The 18,525-nt window shown below is 46.3% G+C and overlaps 1 protein-coding gene across 4 annotated transcripts; it reads right to left on the minus strand.

Annotated features, from left to right (window-relative positions):
* Positions 1-6,387: 6,387 nt before the first annotated feature.
* TBXT (T-box transcription factor T) lies at positions 6,388-13,808 on the minus strand. 4 transcript variants are annotated; one of them, XM_075148134.1, is made up of 8 exons: positions 13,603-13,808; positions 13,184-13,448; positions 12,440-12,574; positions 11,639-11,700; positions 11,484-11,545; positions 10,355-10,528; positions 8,547-8,676; positions 6,388-6,655 (listed from the first exon to the last, which is right to left on the minus strand). In XM_075148134.1, exons 1-8 carry the CDS (start codon positions 13,806-13,808, stop codon positions 6,388-6,390), a joined length of 1,302 nt encoding a protein of 433 aa, XP_075004235.1. The 4 variants fall into 4 exon arrangements, with proteins under 4 accessions (XP_075004235.1, XP_075004234.1, XP_075004233.1 ...); XM_075148133.1 differs by having other exon boundaries at positions 10,355-10,531; XM_075148132.1 differs by having other exon boundaries at positions 8,547-8,679; positions 10,355-10,531.
* Positions 13,809-18,525: the final 4,717 nt, after the last annotated feature.

Consider the following 18,525-nt stretch of genomic DNA (forward strand, 5'->3'; position numbering starts at 1 on the left):
AAGTAAGGGCATAGCTATTGAGGAAGGGCCAGGTTAGAGAAAGGCTACTAGCAGAGGACTTGGACCAGTCTTGGTTTAGCACTTTCATTAATGACTTAGTCCAAAAATGAAGAGATCATTGACAAAATCTGCTGGAGATCTCAGGTTGAGAGATGTCATTAATGCAGAGCAGAACGGAGATATCTCACAGGGCAAACTGGACAATTGGGGAGCAATGGAAGTGGAATAAAGCTGAATGGGACAAGGGCAAAGTCATAGTAAACAGACTAATAATAATACTTTCTGCCAAAAGATCGGAGTTCATCAGCAAAAAATAGCTGAAGTGACCACAATCAGTCAATCACTTATGTACCTCTAGATAATGAAAATCTGGTTTTCAAAGGTATCAAAAGGGCTAGTTTCAATGCAAATATGGAAGCAGCACACCATTGCATAGGCTGTTCTGCAAGCCCATGCATTATAACATGTATACATATGCTCCCTCTGTCATCAAGCCGTACAGGCACAGAAGACCAGCAGGAGAGGGAAAGCTACCCGAGAAGAAGAGAGGGTTTTTATAACCTATCAAAAGAGAGGCAGAGCGATCACTGCCTAACAATACATATCAGCTTAAACACTACCAAGGGAGAAGAACTATTTAAGCTGGGAATAGGTTTTGGCTTAAGAACAGATAGTCATAAAATGATTATAGGTAAATTTCAGCTGGCAATTAAAAGATAGCTCCTAAGCATTGAGAAGCGAGGGGACTGCAACAGTCTCCCAACAAAAGCAGCAGTACCACTTGCCACAGGCACACAGGCACACACAAAAACCTCTCCAAAATCTCACCAACTGGTTTTGAGACAAATCCTGGTGCCTTCCTAAAAGGTCTTGGTGAGGGGATTGTCTATAATTAAGGAACTGGATTCAGGATGTCCCTTCCAACTCTCTGCGGTACGAGTCTGGTAATTGCATATCACAGAGGAATTATTGGCATTGATGGACTGACTGAGGCAGTTAATTAGTTTACTAGCATCAAGAAACAGTAACCTACTTCTGCAGTGCAGCAAAACTGGGAGAGGAAAGAAAAAAGCTGCAAGCTGCTTACCCAGCAAGTACAGACAGCCATCTATAGGAGGAGATTCACTTCTCTGGTCACATAAGCATGTCACCACCCCAGGTGGTGCCTTGGGAGACAGGGCTCAGAAACATGTTGGGAGTGCAGCACCAAAAGTATATTAAGGTTATTATAACTGCGCCATCCATCAAAAGAGTGGTAAAAAAAAGCCTTGATTGGCTTGAAATTTGAATTGCAGTGAGCTGTGTGATCATACGGGGTGATATGCAATATATGTAAGCCCTAATGCGCTGCTGTTTGCTCCACACTGACTAAAGGCTGCAGACAGCCAACGTCCACCTCTGGGAAATTATCGCTGGGAATGGGCTTCGGCACCCATCCTGCTCCTGTCGGCAGTGTAGATACACTTGAGAAATGATAAATGTGATAAACATGATAAACATAAGTCAACACTTGGGCTAGCAAAGACTCCGTCTCTGTATGGATGCTTTGCTGTGGTTCCCAGGAATAAAACTAGCAGTGTCAGCTTTGGAGAGCAAGGGGTGCAGGTGAATACAAAGGACAGAAGGACAAATTTTGTAAGTGGAAAAGGACTGGTGGCTCCAGGAGGAGATCCCTGAGAAGCCCTGAGGCTTCTCTGTTTACAAAAGCAACTGCTCTAGCCAGTCATATAACCTTGGGCTTTAAAGCCCACGACGTCCAGATCCTTGATATCACAGTGGTGTGTGCAGAGGGAGAACCTGGGTTTGCATTTATTCTTATCTTCTCAAGGAATTTTTGACATTGTCAGAAATGAAGACATCTGTAAGATGCTATTAGACACTGTGAGAAATAGTGGAACTGCACCATGCGCCACTCAGACTGGCTCCCGCATTTTCTTTATCTCAGTTTCCAAAGGTACAGAAATCCAGGAGCAGCTAAAGCCAGACTCCCTGAAGAGGAAATTATTTTCTCCAAAGATCTAAGCCCCTGGAATGGGTCTGTGTGTGATTTAAAAAACATATACGTTTCTGCTTATTGTCTTCTTTACACCTGCCTAAGAATATTTGTGCGGTTTTTTAAATTTTAAATATTTTAGATTTTTTTACTTTTTATTTTAATTACTTTTTACTGCTCGGACTATTGACATCAGTGATGCAGTACTTTAATGTGCATTATCTCACTTAACTCACAAATCTAATTGGCATCCATGGGGAAGAGTCATGCTGGAGACAAGTGTGGGCATACCCGTTCTCACGCTTTACTCCCGCATGGGACAGAGTATTCACATGGCTTTTGCAGACACAGCAAGACATTTCTGTGCAATAGGGCTGAGGAGTCTACATAGATTTTTGCAGCCGGCAAATATTGGTTACCCAAAGGAAAATAAAGGAAGGAAAAAAAGCATTAACATGCTGAGATGGTAAACAATATAGGTTTCCTAAAAGTCCTGATCTTTTGATGATGGCTTAGTCCCTGAGCATTTGGACCTCTCCCAGCCTCGCAGTCGTCTCTAGCCCCAGTGTTTGTCTGGCGTGCGGCACGGTGACAGGAGCAGTGAAGAGCTGCGGTGGAGCCGGTGCAGGGAAACCGCAGAGCCCTGCTCGCCGTTGGGCCGACCGAGGCGAGCCGTCTCACACCAGCCTTCCTCAGCGTTTGGAAATGTCGGGTACGTTTGTGCTTCCGCCTCGCCTCTGCCACCAGCCCAGGGGCACGCTGGCGGGCGGCCGGGAGTGCAGCACGGCGCTGCTGTCGCGAGCCCATGGGTGAGAAAAGCCTCTCCAGATGAGTCACACAGAATTCGGCTGGAGTATTTGTAGAGTCGTCTGGGTCTGACTGCCCAGCTGCTCCAGCAACTACAACCCCAACGGTATTTGTAAGGTAAGTCTGAGGTGCCTTTGATGGTTGCTTGGCCAGACAAATCCAGTAAGAGAAAAAGCACGGTTCAGGAAGAAGATGGTGGCAGAGCAGGTGTGCAAAGATAGATGTTGAAATGCTCGGTCTGCTTTAAAGTGGCGTGCAACTTGCGTTCAAGAAACTTTCAGTTTCTTTAATTTGAAAGTATGGGAGGGGAAAAAAAAACCCCACACCAAAAAAGCCAATTAGATAAGATCCATCTGATGCCAGCATTGAGCTGCCTGGAGAATACAATGCTGCATCTATGAAGCCCTTGTGCGTGTGTGTGCTTATTCTTCAGGCTCAGAAATTTTTTAATGGTATTTAATTTATTTTAATGGTAATCTGCTTTTGGCTCAAGACCTAAAACAAGTGTGCAAGCATTGACCAGCAGGGAAGTCACCCGCATGACATTGCCAAGGTTGCTCACCAGGCAGAACAGTCCTCTCGCACTAAGAACGGAACTCTTTCAGAACCCAGAGTTCAGCTCCCAGGTTAGCATCACACAGTCTTCCAGGCATTGGAAAGTTCCTGCCAGCTTTAAGTGCACATCAAAATGGTGTCATGGAGGCTACGGCATCAAGCTACAGCAGGAAATGGGGACAGGGCTCCTCCACTTCACAGCCAGAAGGCCCTAGCTGCAGGCAGGTTAGTTCAGCAAGCCCCAGCTAAATCGACAGATGGAGAAACTATTTTTGTCCACATGGGCATGGCAAGGGTTTCTTCAGTACAAGCGCCGCAAGAACCTGAGAAACCACTGACCTCTGTGCTGGGCAGCAGCTGTGGGCTGTCCTCCATGCAAAGCCTCTTTGGAGCAAAGACAGCCCCACTGTGGGCTGCCTGCCAGAGGCCATGCAAAGGGACATCTTGCAGCCCTGGTACCTAGCACCTCTCTCACACTTTACGGGTCCCTTTCCCTTTCACTGCATGGCAGATTGATCATCCTCTTCCCCTGACATGCCTGCTTTTAGGGCATAGCTCTGGGGCAAAGGATAAAGCTGGCTGCCCCCACGACATGAGCTGGGCTCCCTCCACTGACCGTGTCAGCTCTCAGAAGTGACATTTGTGTGCTCAGCTACATGCACAGTCACTGTAGTGCTAGATCAGCCTACAAGATAGGCTCCTTCAGTAGCTGAGTATACCAGGCAGCAGTTAGGCATTTATTACTGGGGGGGGGGTTATTCGGAAACACACTTGAAAACCTGGTTATCAAGGTAGAACACTGCAGCTGCCAGGCTTGCATCCAGTTCCAGCATTTACCCCACAAACTGGTTACTGTGGGAAAAGAGTTTTCACCCAACACCAGCTGCAGCTGCCACCGCTGACCACCAGTCAGTCAAGGATTTACCAAAAGGGGGGAGAAACAAAGGGGAAAAAAAAAGGGGGGGGGGCGAGAAGCAGATGAGGAGAATGTAGCATCTCAAGAGATCTTTTTAAGTTCTTCATGACTAAATAATCATTAATTTGGTTATGAAGAACTCTCTGACCCTTCGCCCACGGCCGGAAGCCACTGTGCAGCAGGAACTATTTGTGAAACCGCTCCGTGGAATGCCAACATACTGTAGGTTCAATATGTCTGATGTGCATTTGTCTCACCTTTCCCACCGCCCCCCACAAACTAAAAATTAAGCATTGAGTTTATTTAAGAATCTTTACTCTTTTTTTTTTTCAATTTAAATTATACTTCCGAAACACAAGTAAAAAAACCTCGCAATGAAATATGTTGCTAATTTCTACAAAATAGTCTAAATAATAATGCACTTACATCATTTACACAATTTACCTTCACAATAAAATAGGAGCGCTTAGATCAATATTTACATATTGACAGAGAACGCGGTCATGCAGCCATCTGCTTCTGGTGCTGTCTCCTGCTGGAGTACCTCCGGGAGTCCGCAGCCTGCAGTTGCACGCAAATACTTCTGCAGGGAGAAAGCCCTGCCAAAATCTTTGTAGGTGCAGGGGCCTGCCCATAGGGTGCCAAAGAGACCAAAATGGTGGCAAATATTTGCTTTTTCATCTTAAAGCTGCCACTGTAGCACATGAGCACACATCGATGAATTATTTAAGGAATTCCCTGATACAGAATTTTGCTTCGCTATATTAGGCACTTCATTATAAAAGTTATTTATTATGGCTTATGCAAAACAAGTCCCTTTCCTCAGGATACGTACTTGCCAGAGTCAGCGGGAGAAAGAGACGTGTCCAAAGGCACACTTTGAGCCAATATTTTGGGTTAGACTGCATTAGAAATTTAGATCATATTACTTAAAATCAGTCCTGAAGGAAGTATTTTATCAAGACCTGATCTTTCCAGCAAGTCAAGCAGTCAGTGTATTTTAAAGCTTAGTATATCTGCATTTTTCCCCCAAATTATTGGTAACTAGAGCTTTCCCTCTTACAATAAGTTAACTACTTACATCCATGCTGTTCAGTGTGCCATTGGGTGACGTATCCCATGTATGATTGTCTTAAAAAGAGTACACCGTAGGTTGAGGGATTATTTACATATCTTAACATGTAGAAAATAAAGTTGTAACTTACCAAATAATAAATATAGATCAACAGAGTACAATATTGAAACAAAATAAATTAGAATGATTCTCCAGGTGTTGAATTCCCTCCCTTAAGGCCTGAGCCAGAGACCATAGGAAAAAAAAAACCAAACAAACAGTGATGTTTTTTCAATGGCTCAAAAAGGTTTTGGATAGGGCTCCTTATTAGACACTGGCTGTTTGAAGTGAGATGTTTAGCTAAGCTGACAGGTATTTGAAATCTATATGATCAAACAGCAAAACTTACCTCTAAAAGGAGTCTTTTGGATAAAACAATTTAGACCAAACATTAATACTGCGTTTATTAGGAAGAATATAGTTCTTGCAGATTGTCTCGACATTAATTCAGCAGCAAGGAAATAAGCATACAGTTAAGAACACAACGTATTTGTGAGGCAAATACGTGTTAGTGCACTATTTTCCAAAACCTTCACTCCTCAGCTACATTTGTGCATATTTCAGAATGCTTCTAACTAGACAGTTAATAAAAGTCTTCTCATGACTATAGCTAAGTTTGCCATTAAAAAAGTTAACTGAAAAACAGTTAGGAGTAACTTAGTCAAAAATGACGCCAAACTTCAGGTCCAACTATATCAGAACACTGAGAAATTTGGGACCTTAGTAAAAATCTTAAAACTTAGGTCTATCAAACAAAATTAAAAAAAAAGAAAAAAGATTAAAAGCAGTGAATCTGCTCTCAGAATTGCACGCTCACCAGGTTTGTAAACTCTACATGAAGTTAATGATGTTCGCTATAAGAGGTATAATGTAGATGCTCTAAGCAAAGCAGTGCAGATGCTTTGTAATTTACTTCACGCCTCCTTTTTCTCTTCCTTGAGGATTAAGCATTTAAAGTAATTCAGTAGCTAAAAAGTCTGTCTTACAGGAAAAGGTCTGGGTTTACATGGAAGGGGGGGTGACAGGAGTCCATGTGGATGCCAGCCTGGCATGTGTGGAGGCATCATACTGGCTGTCAGGCAGGTCCGTGGGTGCCCCGCCGTCGTACAGGGGGGAGGCGGAGGAGGCGGCAGCGACCGGGTGCGGCAGGGCAGTGTAGTGCGCTGGAGAGCCACGTAAAAACTGGGAGCTCAGGCCGTTGGACATCCCGCTCGACTGAGACACCGGTGTGATGGTGCTGTTACTCACAGACCACAAGTTAGGATACTGACTGAAAGAGGGAAAGTGATAAATAAAATAGGTTATTAGTGACTCGAATGCCTGCTGGCAGTTGCTCAGGTCGCAACACAGCTCCCAAGCTGGGTTCGTTTGCTGGAGACAGTGAATTTCTTTAGGAAGCTCCCAGCCACTGCGAGGTAGGAAGGACCCCCAGGCAGGAGGTCATGTTCATGGCACCCCACCAATAAATCTAACCACCCTGTTTTCCCAACAGCAGGTCCAGCACTGGATATGCTGGCAAATTTTAAGCCAAGATGAGGAATGAACAGGCTGGCCTGAAAAATGCAGAGGTTTGAGAGCTGATTCCTGGGCCATGTCGTACCCTTTCCTAAGGGGAAAGCCACATGATGGAGGTGGCTGGACACAGCAGCTGTTGGACCCAGACAGGTTTGAAGCCATTGCCAGGAGTCTGTTAATACCCTAATTCCCCTGGAGTGCCTCCGTAGTCAGAGAGGGACAGATGCCTCCAAACAGCAATTCAGCCCTCCTAGAACCTTGTTCATCATCTCATGTTAGAAGGGGAAGAGCTAGATCGATGGCTGCAGATTGCTCGGATACTACAGAAAGGGCTGCTTAAAAGGAAAAAAAAGCCTTCTCAGGACACTACAGCCTCCACGCTCTCTCTCTTCTCTGGGTATGTATATACATGCACACATATGTGTAAACACACATATGAATTAAAACAAACAAGCTGATTCAACAGAAACACTACAAGAAAAAGTTCAGTCCTACTGTGTAATACTACACAGCGCTTTCTACCTATCGATCCCAAGCAGGTTAGCAAAAAAGATAAATATTCTTCTTACTTTACAAATAGGGGCTTAGACAAAAGGGATGGCAGAAATGCCTTCCTTCAGGTCCCACAGTTCCAGTTCTACTGGTTTTATCTATTGGACAACTCTTAGTGCAGCAACTGAAACTCAGTGGACTTAGTAACTTTCCAAATATGTATCCTGGGGGCCAGACACGGAAAGAAGTGCTAGGAGGACCTGTTTACTTCATTAATGTACGTTCAGGACAAAACTTATATTGGGTAATACGGTTATTTTATACTGGGTAGTAGTACACACTCTGATTAATAGCTAAGTGTCTGTGTGCATGGTTCAAATAAAAATGCTTTCCACAAACAGAGTGGTGGATCTGAATTGCCAAGAAGGATGCCCAAACCTCAGCCCTCTGTGGTTAATAGCAAAGATTTTACCACCTTATCTGTATTTCTTTGAATTTGCAAGTTTAGCACCAAGTGACTGACTGTAAACTAAATCTCTGCTAAAGGATCTGAAAGCTTAATTAAGATAAAAAGTACAAAGAAGAGAAAAGACACATTTATATGATCACAAAATGGCAAGGGTTTTCACCAAGTGTATAATCCCACGCTATGCTGGCTTCTGTGGCAACGCTCAGGTAAAGAATTACTGCCCCAACCGCTTGCTCCTTCTCCACAGTATGTTTCACTGCCCCTTCGTTTGTAGCAGAACAAGGGTTAGTGGAGAGGGATGGGAAAGCAGTGACTGGCTAAAATGAAACAGATCAAAAATAAACTTTTAAAACACCATTTTGCTTTTAAGCAAAATGGGGATGAAGCTTAAAAGAGCATCCTCAAATTCAATGGATATTTGTTTAAGTGATTTGCAATCCTTCATCTATCAAATATTGCTGCCACAAGTATCTACATTTCCAAAACCAAAACATAAAAAACCAGTTTTTATCTATTTCTTCAATCTTTTCCTTGTAAATAGCCCTTCTCAGTGCCCCCTCCCCCAGATGGCCAATGGCACATGGCCATAAGGATTTCTGCTAACTCTTTACCTCCTTTTTCAGCCTTCTCTTCCTAGAAAGTATCCATATAGCGATTTGAGGGCCGCTGAGGGATGGACTCCTACCTGGAGCTGGTAGCTGTGCCAGTGCTGTGACTCATGGGCAGCATCGTCGTGTGTGTGGGAACTCCTAGAGAAGACCAGTTGTCATGGGACTGCAGCATGGAAAGGCAGGCAGAGGAGTTATCGGCATAGGCTGCTGAGAAAACAAGCAAGCTCTTAAACACACTAGAATCAGACCAAATAACAATCTTGTATTCACATGCAATGTATAGCTTTAAACCACCCTCCCCATTACTGCCTTGCAAAAAACCAAACTTCACATACACAGAGGAAAATGAAGTCAGCTACCAGTTGTGTCAAGTTCACACTTTCACTGGCATGGCCCTGCTGGTGTGTTGTTTTGCTCAACTTACAACTGCAAAGTCTTATTTCTGTGAAGGATCTATGGCCAAAAAGCTGTCTTCAAACCATCTGCTAATTCAGCCCATGTTTCCTTATTCGGTCAGTGGGAAGAGGAGGGCTCCTTACTTGCACTATCCCCGTCACTCTTCTAGGGTACCTTCTTTATCTCCATCATCTACATTGGCAGTAACAGTCTGGCAGCTCTGGATTACAAGCATATCGCTGGATCACACATCCCAGTTTTGAGCTAAGCATGCCACCACGGGCTCTGGATTCTACCTTAGGGACCATCAGGAGTGATTGGACTGTGGCTTAAACTACTCGGCTTGTGACCAAGGCTGGCTGACCAACATGGCAGAGGCACTAGGAAGCTATAAAGGGAATCCTATGCAGCCATCCATAGCGCAAAAGAAGTAGCTGTGGCAGCTGGCTAAGGGCAGAAGAGGTTCCTTGCTGAGGATCAGGGAACAAGAAGGAACACCGGAGGTGTTTCGTTCTTTTATTCTGTTTCAAGTCATGAAACTTGCATAAAATCTCCAAGAAAAGTCCACAGAAAGCTAGTTTTCCGCTTTAAAATGAAATGCAAAGCTACATATAAGATTGGTCAGGCTGCATCTAGAAGTCTGTGTATTACTTCACAATTCAAAATATTAATTTTTTTTTTTTAAATGGGAACCTTCAATATCCATACAGGCTGAAGGGCAAAAAACCATTGTTAACAGGCCTTTGCCAGACAAAAGGAAAAAAAAATTAAAAAAAAAAAATCACTGTTAAAAATGCCTTTCTCTCCTCTCCCTTAAGTACCTACGGCTTAAGGCACTAAGCCTTAAGCTATTTGGCTACTTCTGAGCACAACTTTTAAAGCTCTGCAGTCTACTCAGCTCCATATTGTTTCTGTGTATCCAGTTGTGACACATTAATTGAGAACAACCTTTATACACTGATGTTAACTACAGCAACAGGCAAGTAAAACTGATGGAATCAGGCCCTCAATTATCATGTGTTACATAATACAAGTGACACTAACAGAACCAGACATATACTACTTCATCATTTCATTGTATTACCTATAACTAATGATTAAAATCCTCACTTTCAAACTTAACTTTAAAAAAAAAGTCAAAGTAAGTTTAAGCTCACTGGTTACAAGAATTCGAAGGTTGACAAGAAGTCAAGCTAAGTTTAAGCTCACTGGCGACAAAATTACAAGACGACAAAGCCAGCACAATATAATCTAATCAGTTAGCGGAAGACAGTTCTACACACCCTCAGTTTTTCCATCGTAAAGAGACTGGGGACATGTACTCATCGTCCCTGATTCTTTGCAACACTGGCCCCAAGCCCTCTGTGCAAACTGAGCTAGATAGCGACCTCAATTTCTGTGGCATCGCTCGAGATGCCCACCGCTCAAAGCTCGCACCCCTCGGCTCATTGCCCATCTTTTTACAGAGCTGCAGCATCAGACTTACTTGGCGAGTTGTTTCTATGGGTGTAGGGGTTGGGGTAGGGGGCAGGACGGTGGTTCCTCAGCGATGAGTACCTTTCACAGCTGTGAGCAGGGGAGAGCGACAGGGGGGCTCCAAACTGAGGGTGAGGATTAGCAGGTGGGCACAGAGTCCCAGTCCCAGGAATAAGCCAACTACCTACTGTGGGGAAGCAAGAGGTTTGTAAGATGGGTACGTCATGCAGCCAGGCAGGGAAAGAATCACAGAGCAAGGAGATAAATAATCGATCAGCGAGGAAATGCACACTCGGGAAAGGAAAGAGAGTTTCAAGGTGGCTGAAAAATCTGGATCTTTACAACTTTCTTAAACAATCCTACAAAGGAAAATTAGACAACAGCTTAGAAAAATCCCCGTGTCAAGCTAACGTTATTTTTTAAATTACCATTTAATTACAATCACAGTAAGGAAACACTGAAATGGTTAAACCCTCCCTTACGTAAGTAGTGTGTGCTCAGTAATTGTTATTGTAATCTTCAGTTTTAAATTGCTCTTTGGGGGCCTCAATCTATAGCTAAGCTCTGAGGTTTCTCAGACTGCGAAGAGCAGCTCTTAAAAATTAAGTATTTTCACTGAAACAAAATAATTCCTACTGCAACTCAACTTCCCCCCTTTATAGGCTGCAGACATTTTTTGGCAACAATCTGTTAAAACAGAAATCATTAAAACACTAATGCTTTTTATGAATCTGAAAAAAACTTTTTAAGCAAATGCCCCTGATTTTCTTAAAGTAATTAAAACATAAGTACCATTTCAATAATTTCTGCTCTATGTTGAAATAAACTTTTGTCTCCATATCCATATGAATATTGCTTGTATACAAAGGCGACTGTTCTTTTGGACATGGAGGTAACTGCAAGATTCTATTAAAGGATTTTGAATGTAATACAGAAGTCTTAACCACATACACGTAGATCATAATGTTTATACAACCATAAACATGCATGAACCACAATCATAAGGATTGGTAATATTATTCTCCCTATGAACTAAAAAGCCAGCCAGCAAACACCACTCTGAAAGTTTTGCTTAACTTAACAGATGAGATGGAAGAAATCAAAGTTATGTTCATGACGCAGAACGAAAGGAAACGTACACTGCGAATACCCAGACTGCTGGTTGTCTCCCACTTCCTCCATCATGTCTTTGTGATCACTTCTATAAAAGAAACCGTGTTGTATTAGTTAAGAATATGCTTTTACAAATCTATGTAAAAAATCCACATTTTAGACTTGAGTTAAGAGCTCTCACCTTTCTTTTGCATCAAGAAATGCCTTTGCAAATGGATTGTATTTAATTTTTAAAGCTGTGATCTAAAAACAACAACAAATATCTTTATTTGCAAGTATCACCATTCATTCTCATACAGATATTAGGATTTGAATTAGGACTATCCATTGAAGTTAGTGAAATCACAGATTTTTGAAGAAATAAGATTAGGCCCATAATACCAACCTATGGACATCAATTAAACATCCCCTGAGGTCTGAAGTATTAGTGGAGGGCTAGGAATTAGTCCCTCTGCCAAATTCTAAGAGACTGAATTGCCTGGGTTTATTGATCAGCTGAGGAAACAGCTAAGAGAGGTAGTACACTAAAGAGTTATAAAAAGCTTCACATTTCAAGCCAGAGCAGAATGGGCATCAAAAAAGTCTCAAAAAGATTGGTAATTTACAGATTCATTAAACATGGACGTGCATTTTGGCTAACAGAGAAAGCCAGTTTTGAAAATGGCACGTCCAGTTATTTCACTGCGTAGCTGAAAATGCCAACTGTATTTCTTACCATACTTGTTTGCCCCACAGAATCTTTTAACTACTCTCCTGCAATGAAATCGCAGTACATATTGAGACAAACAGTGATCAGAACTTTGTGCTAGTATACATTCATAGGGCTTTTACATATATTAATTTCCTTTTTTATATTTAGCTTCAAAGAAAGCACAAAAGAACCGAAAAACTTGAAAAGAGATCCATTATTTTGCTCTGTAACATGCACTTTGCCTCTTGAAACCTCCTGGTACTTGCATCCTTTCTTCCCTGCTGTGCATACCTCCTCATTCTGGTAGGCCGTCACGGCTATAAACTGGGTCTCTGGGAAGGAATGGCTGGTGATCATCCGCTGTGGGCCACCCACTCGCACTATATGAATTCTTGGCTCATACTTGTGCAGGGAGTTCAACATGATCTGTGAGCAAACAGACAGAGCAGGTAAGCAGTGACAGAGTGGCGGCAGATGCTGGCAGGCACGGAAAGCACTCAGGTTTTAAAGCATCTCATGATCCATCTTTCCAGCAGAGGAGAAAGGGGCAACAGGTACGAATAAACCCTAAAACCGAAGCTGTAAGAAAAGGAAAGGAACACTGCAGTCAGACACCCCAACTTTTTGCCTAGTTCTCCTCATTCCTGTTACTTGACAGGGCAGCTTGCGTAGTCACAAACACGTTGGTGATAAATAGCCAGAAAGATGCATCTACTACACCGTTGGCATTATCAGGACCAGAAAGACATTTGAAAAAAGAAAGCCAAAACATCAGGGCACCCATCCTCGGCGGAAAGACCAGCTCTGCTGAAAGAACGCAGGTCGGGGGGCAAAGGGGGGGGAAGCGCGACCCACCCCACGCCAGCACGTTTGATAACAGCAGTATAAAAACGAGCATCAAGGAGGGCGTGAGCGGCGGGTTGGCAGGGCCGCGCCACCCCGCAGGGACGGGACGGGTCGATCCGGTCCGTCCAGCCCCGCTGAGCGGGGCGAGGGCGGCGCGGTCCCGGTGCCGGTGCCGGTGCCGGCGCTTACCTGCCCGCCGCCGTTGAGCTTGTTGGTGAGTTTGACTTTGCTGAAGGAGACGGGCGCCTTCATCCAGTGCGCGCCGAAGTTGGGCGAGTCGGGGTGGATGTAGACGCAGCTGGGCGCCTGCGGCTCCGGCTTCCCGCCCGGCACCCACTCCCCGTTCACGTACTTCCAGCGGTGCCCGTCGGCCGCCACGAAGTCCAGCAGGAAGGAGTACATGGCGTTGGGGTCCAGCCCCGACACGCTCACCTTCAGCACCGGGAACATCCTCCTGCGGGGCGACACGGAGGCGCGAGGCCCGGCGGGGGCAGCCCCCGGCCCCCTCGGGCTCAGCCGGGACCCCTTCGCCCCCCCGCCCCCGCGGGAGGTGTGCGTGGGGCGGGGGCGGAGGCGGCGGGAGGGCGCGGGGCCCGCGGCACCCCTACCTGCCGTTTTTGGTGACGATCATCTCGTTGGTGAGCTCCTTGAAGCGCAGCCACAGGTCGTTGTCCTCCAGCGTGACCCGCAGCTCCCGCTCCGTGGGGTCACCCTTCTCGCTGCCCGCCTGCAGCTCGCTCTCCACGGCGCTCAGCAGGTGGTCCACGCGGTACTGCGGGGGCTTGCCCGCGCCCTCGGTGCCGGGGGAGCTCATCCTGGCCCCGCGCCCGCCTGACGGGGCAGGCGCCCTGGCAGAGCCCCGAGCGGCGGCGGCGGCGGGGCCGGGGCCGGGACCGACTCCACTTGACCTCGGCGGCCCCAGCGAGCGGGAGCGGGGAAGGGGCCGCTGTTATGCCCCGTCATAAACACCCCCCCGGTGACATCACAATGCCGGCGGGGGGGCCCCGCTGATTGGCGGATGGCCGCTTTGATCTGGCCGGCCGGCCTTTCCCATTGGCTGCCCGCGGCCATATCACAACGGTGCCCGGGGAAGCCTGTGATGTTAATTGCAGCCCGCGGGATTAAACGCGGCTATTTTATGTAAATCTGCCCCCAAATGTTTGCACCTCTATCAAAGCCGCCGGGGCCGGGGCTCCGGCAGCCGCGGAGGAAATGGCCCATCTCGGCAACAGCCCCATAACCTGCGTGCGGCACCCTCCCGCCTCCCGCAGCCGTCGTTAACCGGGACACCGACGCCCGCCACAGCAAGCCCCCCCGGGCTGACTTTAGGCAGCCAGTCCTGGACGGGAGACACCCGGGCCGCGGTTTCATATTTAGGGAAGAAATGGGCAAGCCTCCCTCCCCGGGCGCCCGCAGGCTGCCCGCAGCCCCCCGCCGCTTCCCGCCCGCCCTCGTCCCAAGTCGTGGCGCTTCTGCTGGAGTGAAGGTGGCGGTTGGCAACGGCAAACCTTGCCGGAAAATTCAACCAAAAAGCTGAAACCACCCTCTAGAGCAGCTGACCAGAAACCTGGCACAGTGGGCGCACCCCCCGCCACCCTCTCCCCGTCTCTTAGGGATCACCAGAGCCCACCCGTGAGAAAAGGCGCAGGGTTTGCCTCCCATCGCCGGCACAGGCAGTGCCTTCGCTGACTGGCGCGGCCGAGGTGCTCGACCACGATGGTTTCGAGCCATCCCACCTAAATTAAAAAATACTTCTAAAAATCCCATCGATGGTTACGAGCCAGCCCACCTAAATAAAAAAAAATATACTTCTAAAAATCAGATCGATAGCTAAAGGCTTCGTTTCGTATAACAAGGAGAAACCCCCGCGAGTTTCTGCGGGCAAGAGTGGAGCCGGAGCCTCACGGATGAAACTTTGCAACGGGCTGCATTTTATTTTAAAGTTGTTTGGCGCAAAAGCAAGAGACGGGGCGAGGGAGAGGAGGGCTGGTTGGAAACCCGCCCGCCCGCCCGCCGGTGTTTTAATAGTTTGCATTCTCCGGGGCTGCGGCGGTCTGTGGTGTGAGGGAAACAGTTTATTACCTTTCCGTGAGAATCCCTGGATAGAGGGTGAGGGGGAGAGAGGTGACAATGAGCAGGAAATAGTTCAATGGGGTCTCTTTAAACAATAACAAGTTCTTTAAGCGGGAGCAAAGGAGAGGGGAAAGGAGCGGCGCGGTGTAAAAATAAGGGTTTCTTTCAAAATGGGCATCTCCCCACTCTCCAAACACCGCGCACCATCGCTGCCGAGGTTTTTAAGGTTTTAAGAGAAAGTGCCCGGGGTGAACGGGCAAGCCGCCTGGGAGCAGGAGGAGCTGGGAGTCGGGGTTACCAGGGGAAGGCGGCACGCTGCAGGGCTCCCTTTTGCAGGATGCAGATGGCGGTTCAGTCCGGGAACCGGCTCTTTCTGCGGGCAGGCACCCCCTGCCCGCACCCCCTGCCCGCACCCCCTGCCCTCAGCCCCTGCCTGCACCCCCTGCCCGCACCCCCTGCCTTTCCACGCTCCGCACCCAGCGGAGCAGCATCCCCAGCGTGTCTGCCTTCATCCGACTTCAAATAAACCCAATGCTTCCGCTATTATTTTCGGTTTCTTTTTGGTTTAGGAGCTACGACTTAGGGCTGTATTTTCATTACACGGCACCATCGGGCTCGTATACCCTTAACTTACTCAACTCCGCAGAGCTTTTTTTTCCTTTCAACCTGACCTGTTAAATTCCGCATGTCGGCTCTCTTCAACTACTGCCCAGAAATACACGAAAAACGGTTATCCCTTCAGACTAATTCCTGCGTTAAAGTTTCTTAAAGCTCTTTCTGCTTAAGCATCTATCGCTTTTTGTCCTCTTCGGAAGGGGAAAGCAGCATTTGCAAAGAAGTTATGGGCGAGGCTTACTAAGTTGATACCTAGACGCTGCTATAGATATTTCGAGATGGTCTTTTCACTATCAGGTATTTATTTCACTTAAGGTGCTCCACTCAAAACAAACAAACACGTCCTCGCAAAAGCCATGAGCATTCAAACCCCGACAGACCACGTCACGTTGTCCCTCGGTTGGGTTGGCAGCACCACCTTACTTTGGGGTTGTACTTTGAAGGAGACATTTCAAACATCTTAATCCTGAAAAAGCCGAGCACCAGGAGAAGTTGACCCCAGAGAAGGAGACTCGCACGGGCGGTCACTCACCCCGTGCAGGTGAGGGGGGGAGAAGGGACTTTTTCCCCCTTGCAGAAGTCGCGTCCCTTTTAGGGTACGGTCCCCCGGAGGGGTGGAGGGTGTGGTGGTGGTGGTGATGGGTCCCGAGTAGGGCAAACTCTCTCAGTTCTTCCTCAACTCGACCTCACCTGACCACGAACATGTTTAAGAGCCGGAGCAGAAAGCAGCAGAACCGGCCGGATTTGAAAGCGACGGGGCCGTTTCAGTGGAAAATGAACGGTTCCGAAAATGAATACATAAAATAAATAAAACATATCTAAATATGTATTTAGGCGATCCGAGTTTTAAAAACACTATTTAATTCTTCCGAATGAACGCTTCAAGGAGGAGCTAATTGTTAATACGTATATATATGCGCACACAAGGAACGGGAAGCAACCTCAACCTCTTTGGCAGCAGACACTTATCTATATGGTTACTCCTTTTTGCATTGATCGCTCTCTTCAGGCAAAGGGAGGAGAGTTGAAGTTGAATTTAATTTGGTATATCTCACGTTTTACTTAATACTTAGCAAATGACCGTGCCACTCATCCCAGACAAATAATGTATGCACTCAAATTTAGTTGGTCTTTCAAAAATAAGTCTATCCAGCTTTAAATTTTTAAATGACCATAGAAAAAGTTTCCAGAAGTTATACAAGAAGTTGGAACGGGGAAAAAAAAGAACAACCCAAACCCTAAAGTTTTTCCTCGGCTTGGGTTCCTGCCGTCTTTATTTTATTTCCTTCGCCCTCTTTCTGATCTTAATTGCACTTTGGTTCTCAGGAGAGAGGGCTCCCCACTTCCACAGCCTTTTCACCGAGAGCTGCAGTGCATGACAGTTTACAGCCAAAAAACTTCCTCCAACCGAACAGCTATAAAGATTCCCGATTTATAGCAATACTTTCCTTCTCGCATGGGGCGAGCAGTAGCCTCCAGCTGTTACTTCGGGTTCATAAGACCTGTCCATCATTCTCGACCTTATTCCCCCGGGACAGACACCTTCCCAAGGGGAACTAGCCCCTGTCCGCTCCCGCAACCCTCGGGCACCAGCCTTAATCGCCTGGGGATGCCGTGCGAAAATGAGAGTGTGGTTAGGTATTGGAGGTATTTGTTTAATTATCTTTCAGCTTGAGTTCGGGGGGGCACACACGCCATTAACAGCGCCCTCGGTGCTGGACCGGCGCCCCTGCAGCCCCCGCCCTCCCGCCGCCGCCTCGGGGAGCAGCGCCGAGCGGGCCGGCACCCTCCGCACCCCGGGACGAAACCCACCTTTCGAGGGTCAAAACGTCCCACCCCTGAAAAACAAACACCTACTTTCCTGTGACCTGCCTTTTTTTCCCCCCTCCTCTTTTTTTTCCCCTTAAGAAAAATGAATACATTTAATAGGATATATGTGTAATAGAGATGTATATCTCTATCTCTACTTGTCAGCTGCTTTTTCCGGGGAGGAATGTCGTACTGGCACTACTGTTGAGGCATTGATTGCGGATGTAAATGCCATTTTCATACGAAACTTCTGGATTTCGTTTTAATCTGGCATATTGTTTTCCTTATATACAAGGCTTAAATGAGAGAAAGCCTAAAAATCATTCTGGGACAGCTCGTTATAAGAACTCACCATTTTGTAACCCCAACGTACTTATACCTACAGAGGAAACAACAACATGTGAAAACATACAGTGGTTTTACCCATTTTAGGTTCATACGTTGTGAGCATTAAGCCTCTGAAATAACTATGTTCCAGGTTTTCTACTTTTAGTATTTAAGAAATAGGACTGATTTTCCCCAAAGGTTTTAATGCTTACACATTTTGAAAAACATTTGCTTTTCAAGTATGAATGGAGCACAACATGTTGATTTTGATTTGGTTTGCTTTCCCCCTTTACAATTTGGGAGAGCAAGGCAAAGGCAGAGTGTCATCCTGCATTTTTTGAAGGTGGCAAAACTCCCGTTGACTTAGTCAGATCTTTGCTTGAGTACTGCTAAGTACCCTCTCCATCTCAAACGCTCAGATCCTGAGGTTTCCCTCATGAAAGTCAATGATCAAACTTCCAATGACTTCAGGCCTGCTGCACTAGACAGCACCAACTGGGGAAAAACAACAAAACGAACTGAAGCTCCCATGAAAGCCCTTGAGACGGAGAGTCTGGCTCAAAGATGGATGAAATCAGCAAACTTGAAAGCAGAGTACTTTTGATTCAAACTCAAAATTTTGAGCTAGAATAACCTTTTCTTAATGATCTTAATGATATTGCTTAGAAGACTAGAGCTATTTAAACCAAGCTGTCACCAGTGAGTTC

This window comes from Calonectris borealis, chromosome 3, assembly GCF_964195595.1.
Source record: "Calonectris borealis chromosome 3, bCalBor7.hap1.2, whole genome shotgun sequence".
Classification (NCBI taxonomy): Eukaryota; Metazoa; Chordata; class Aves; order Procellariiformes; family Procellariidae; genus Calonectris; species Calonectris borealis.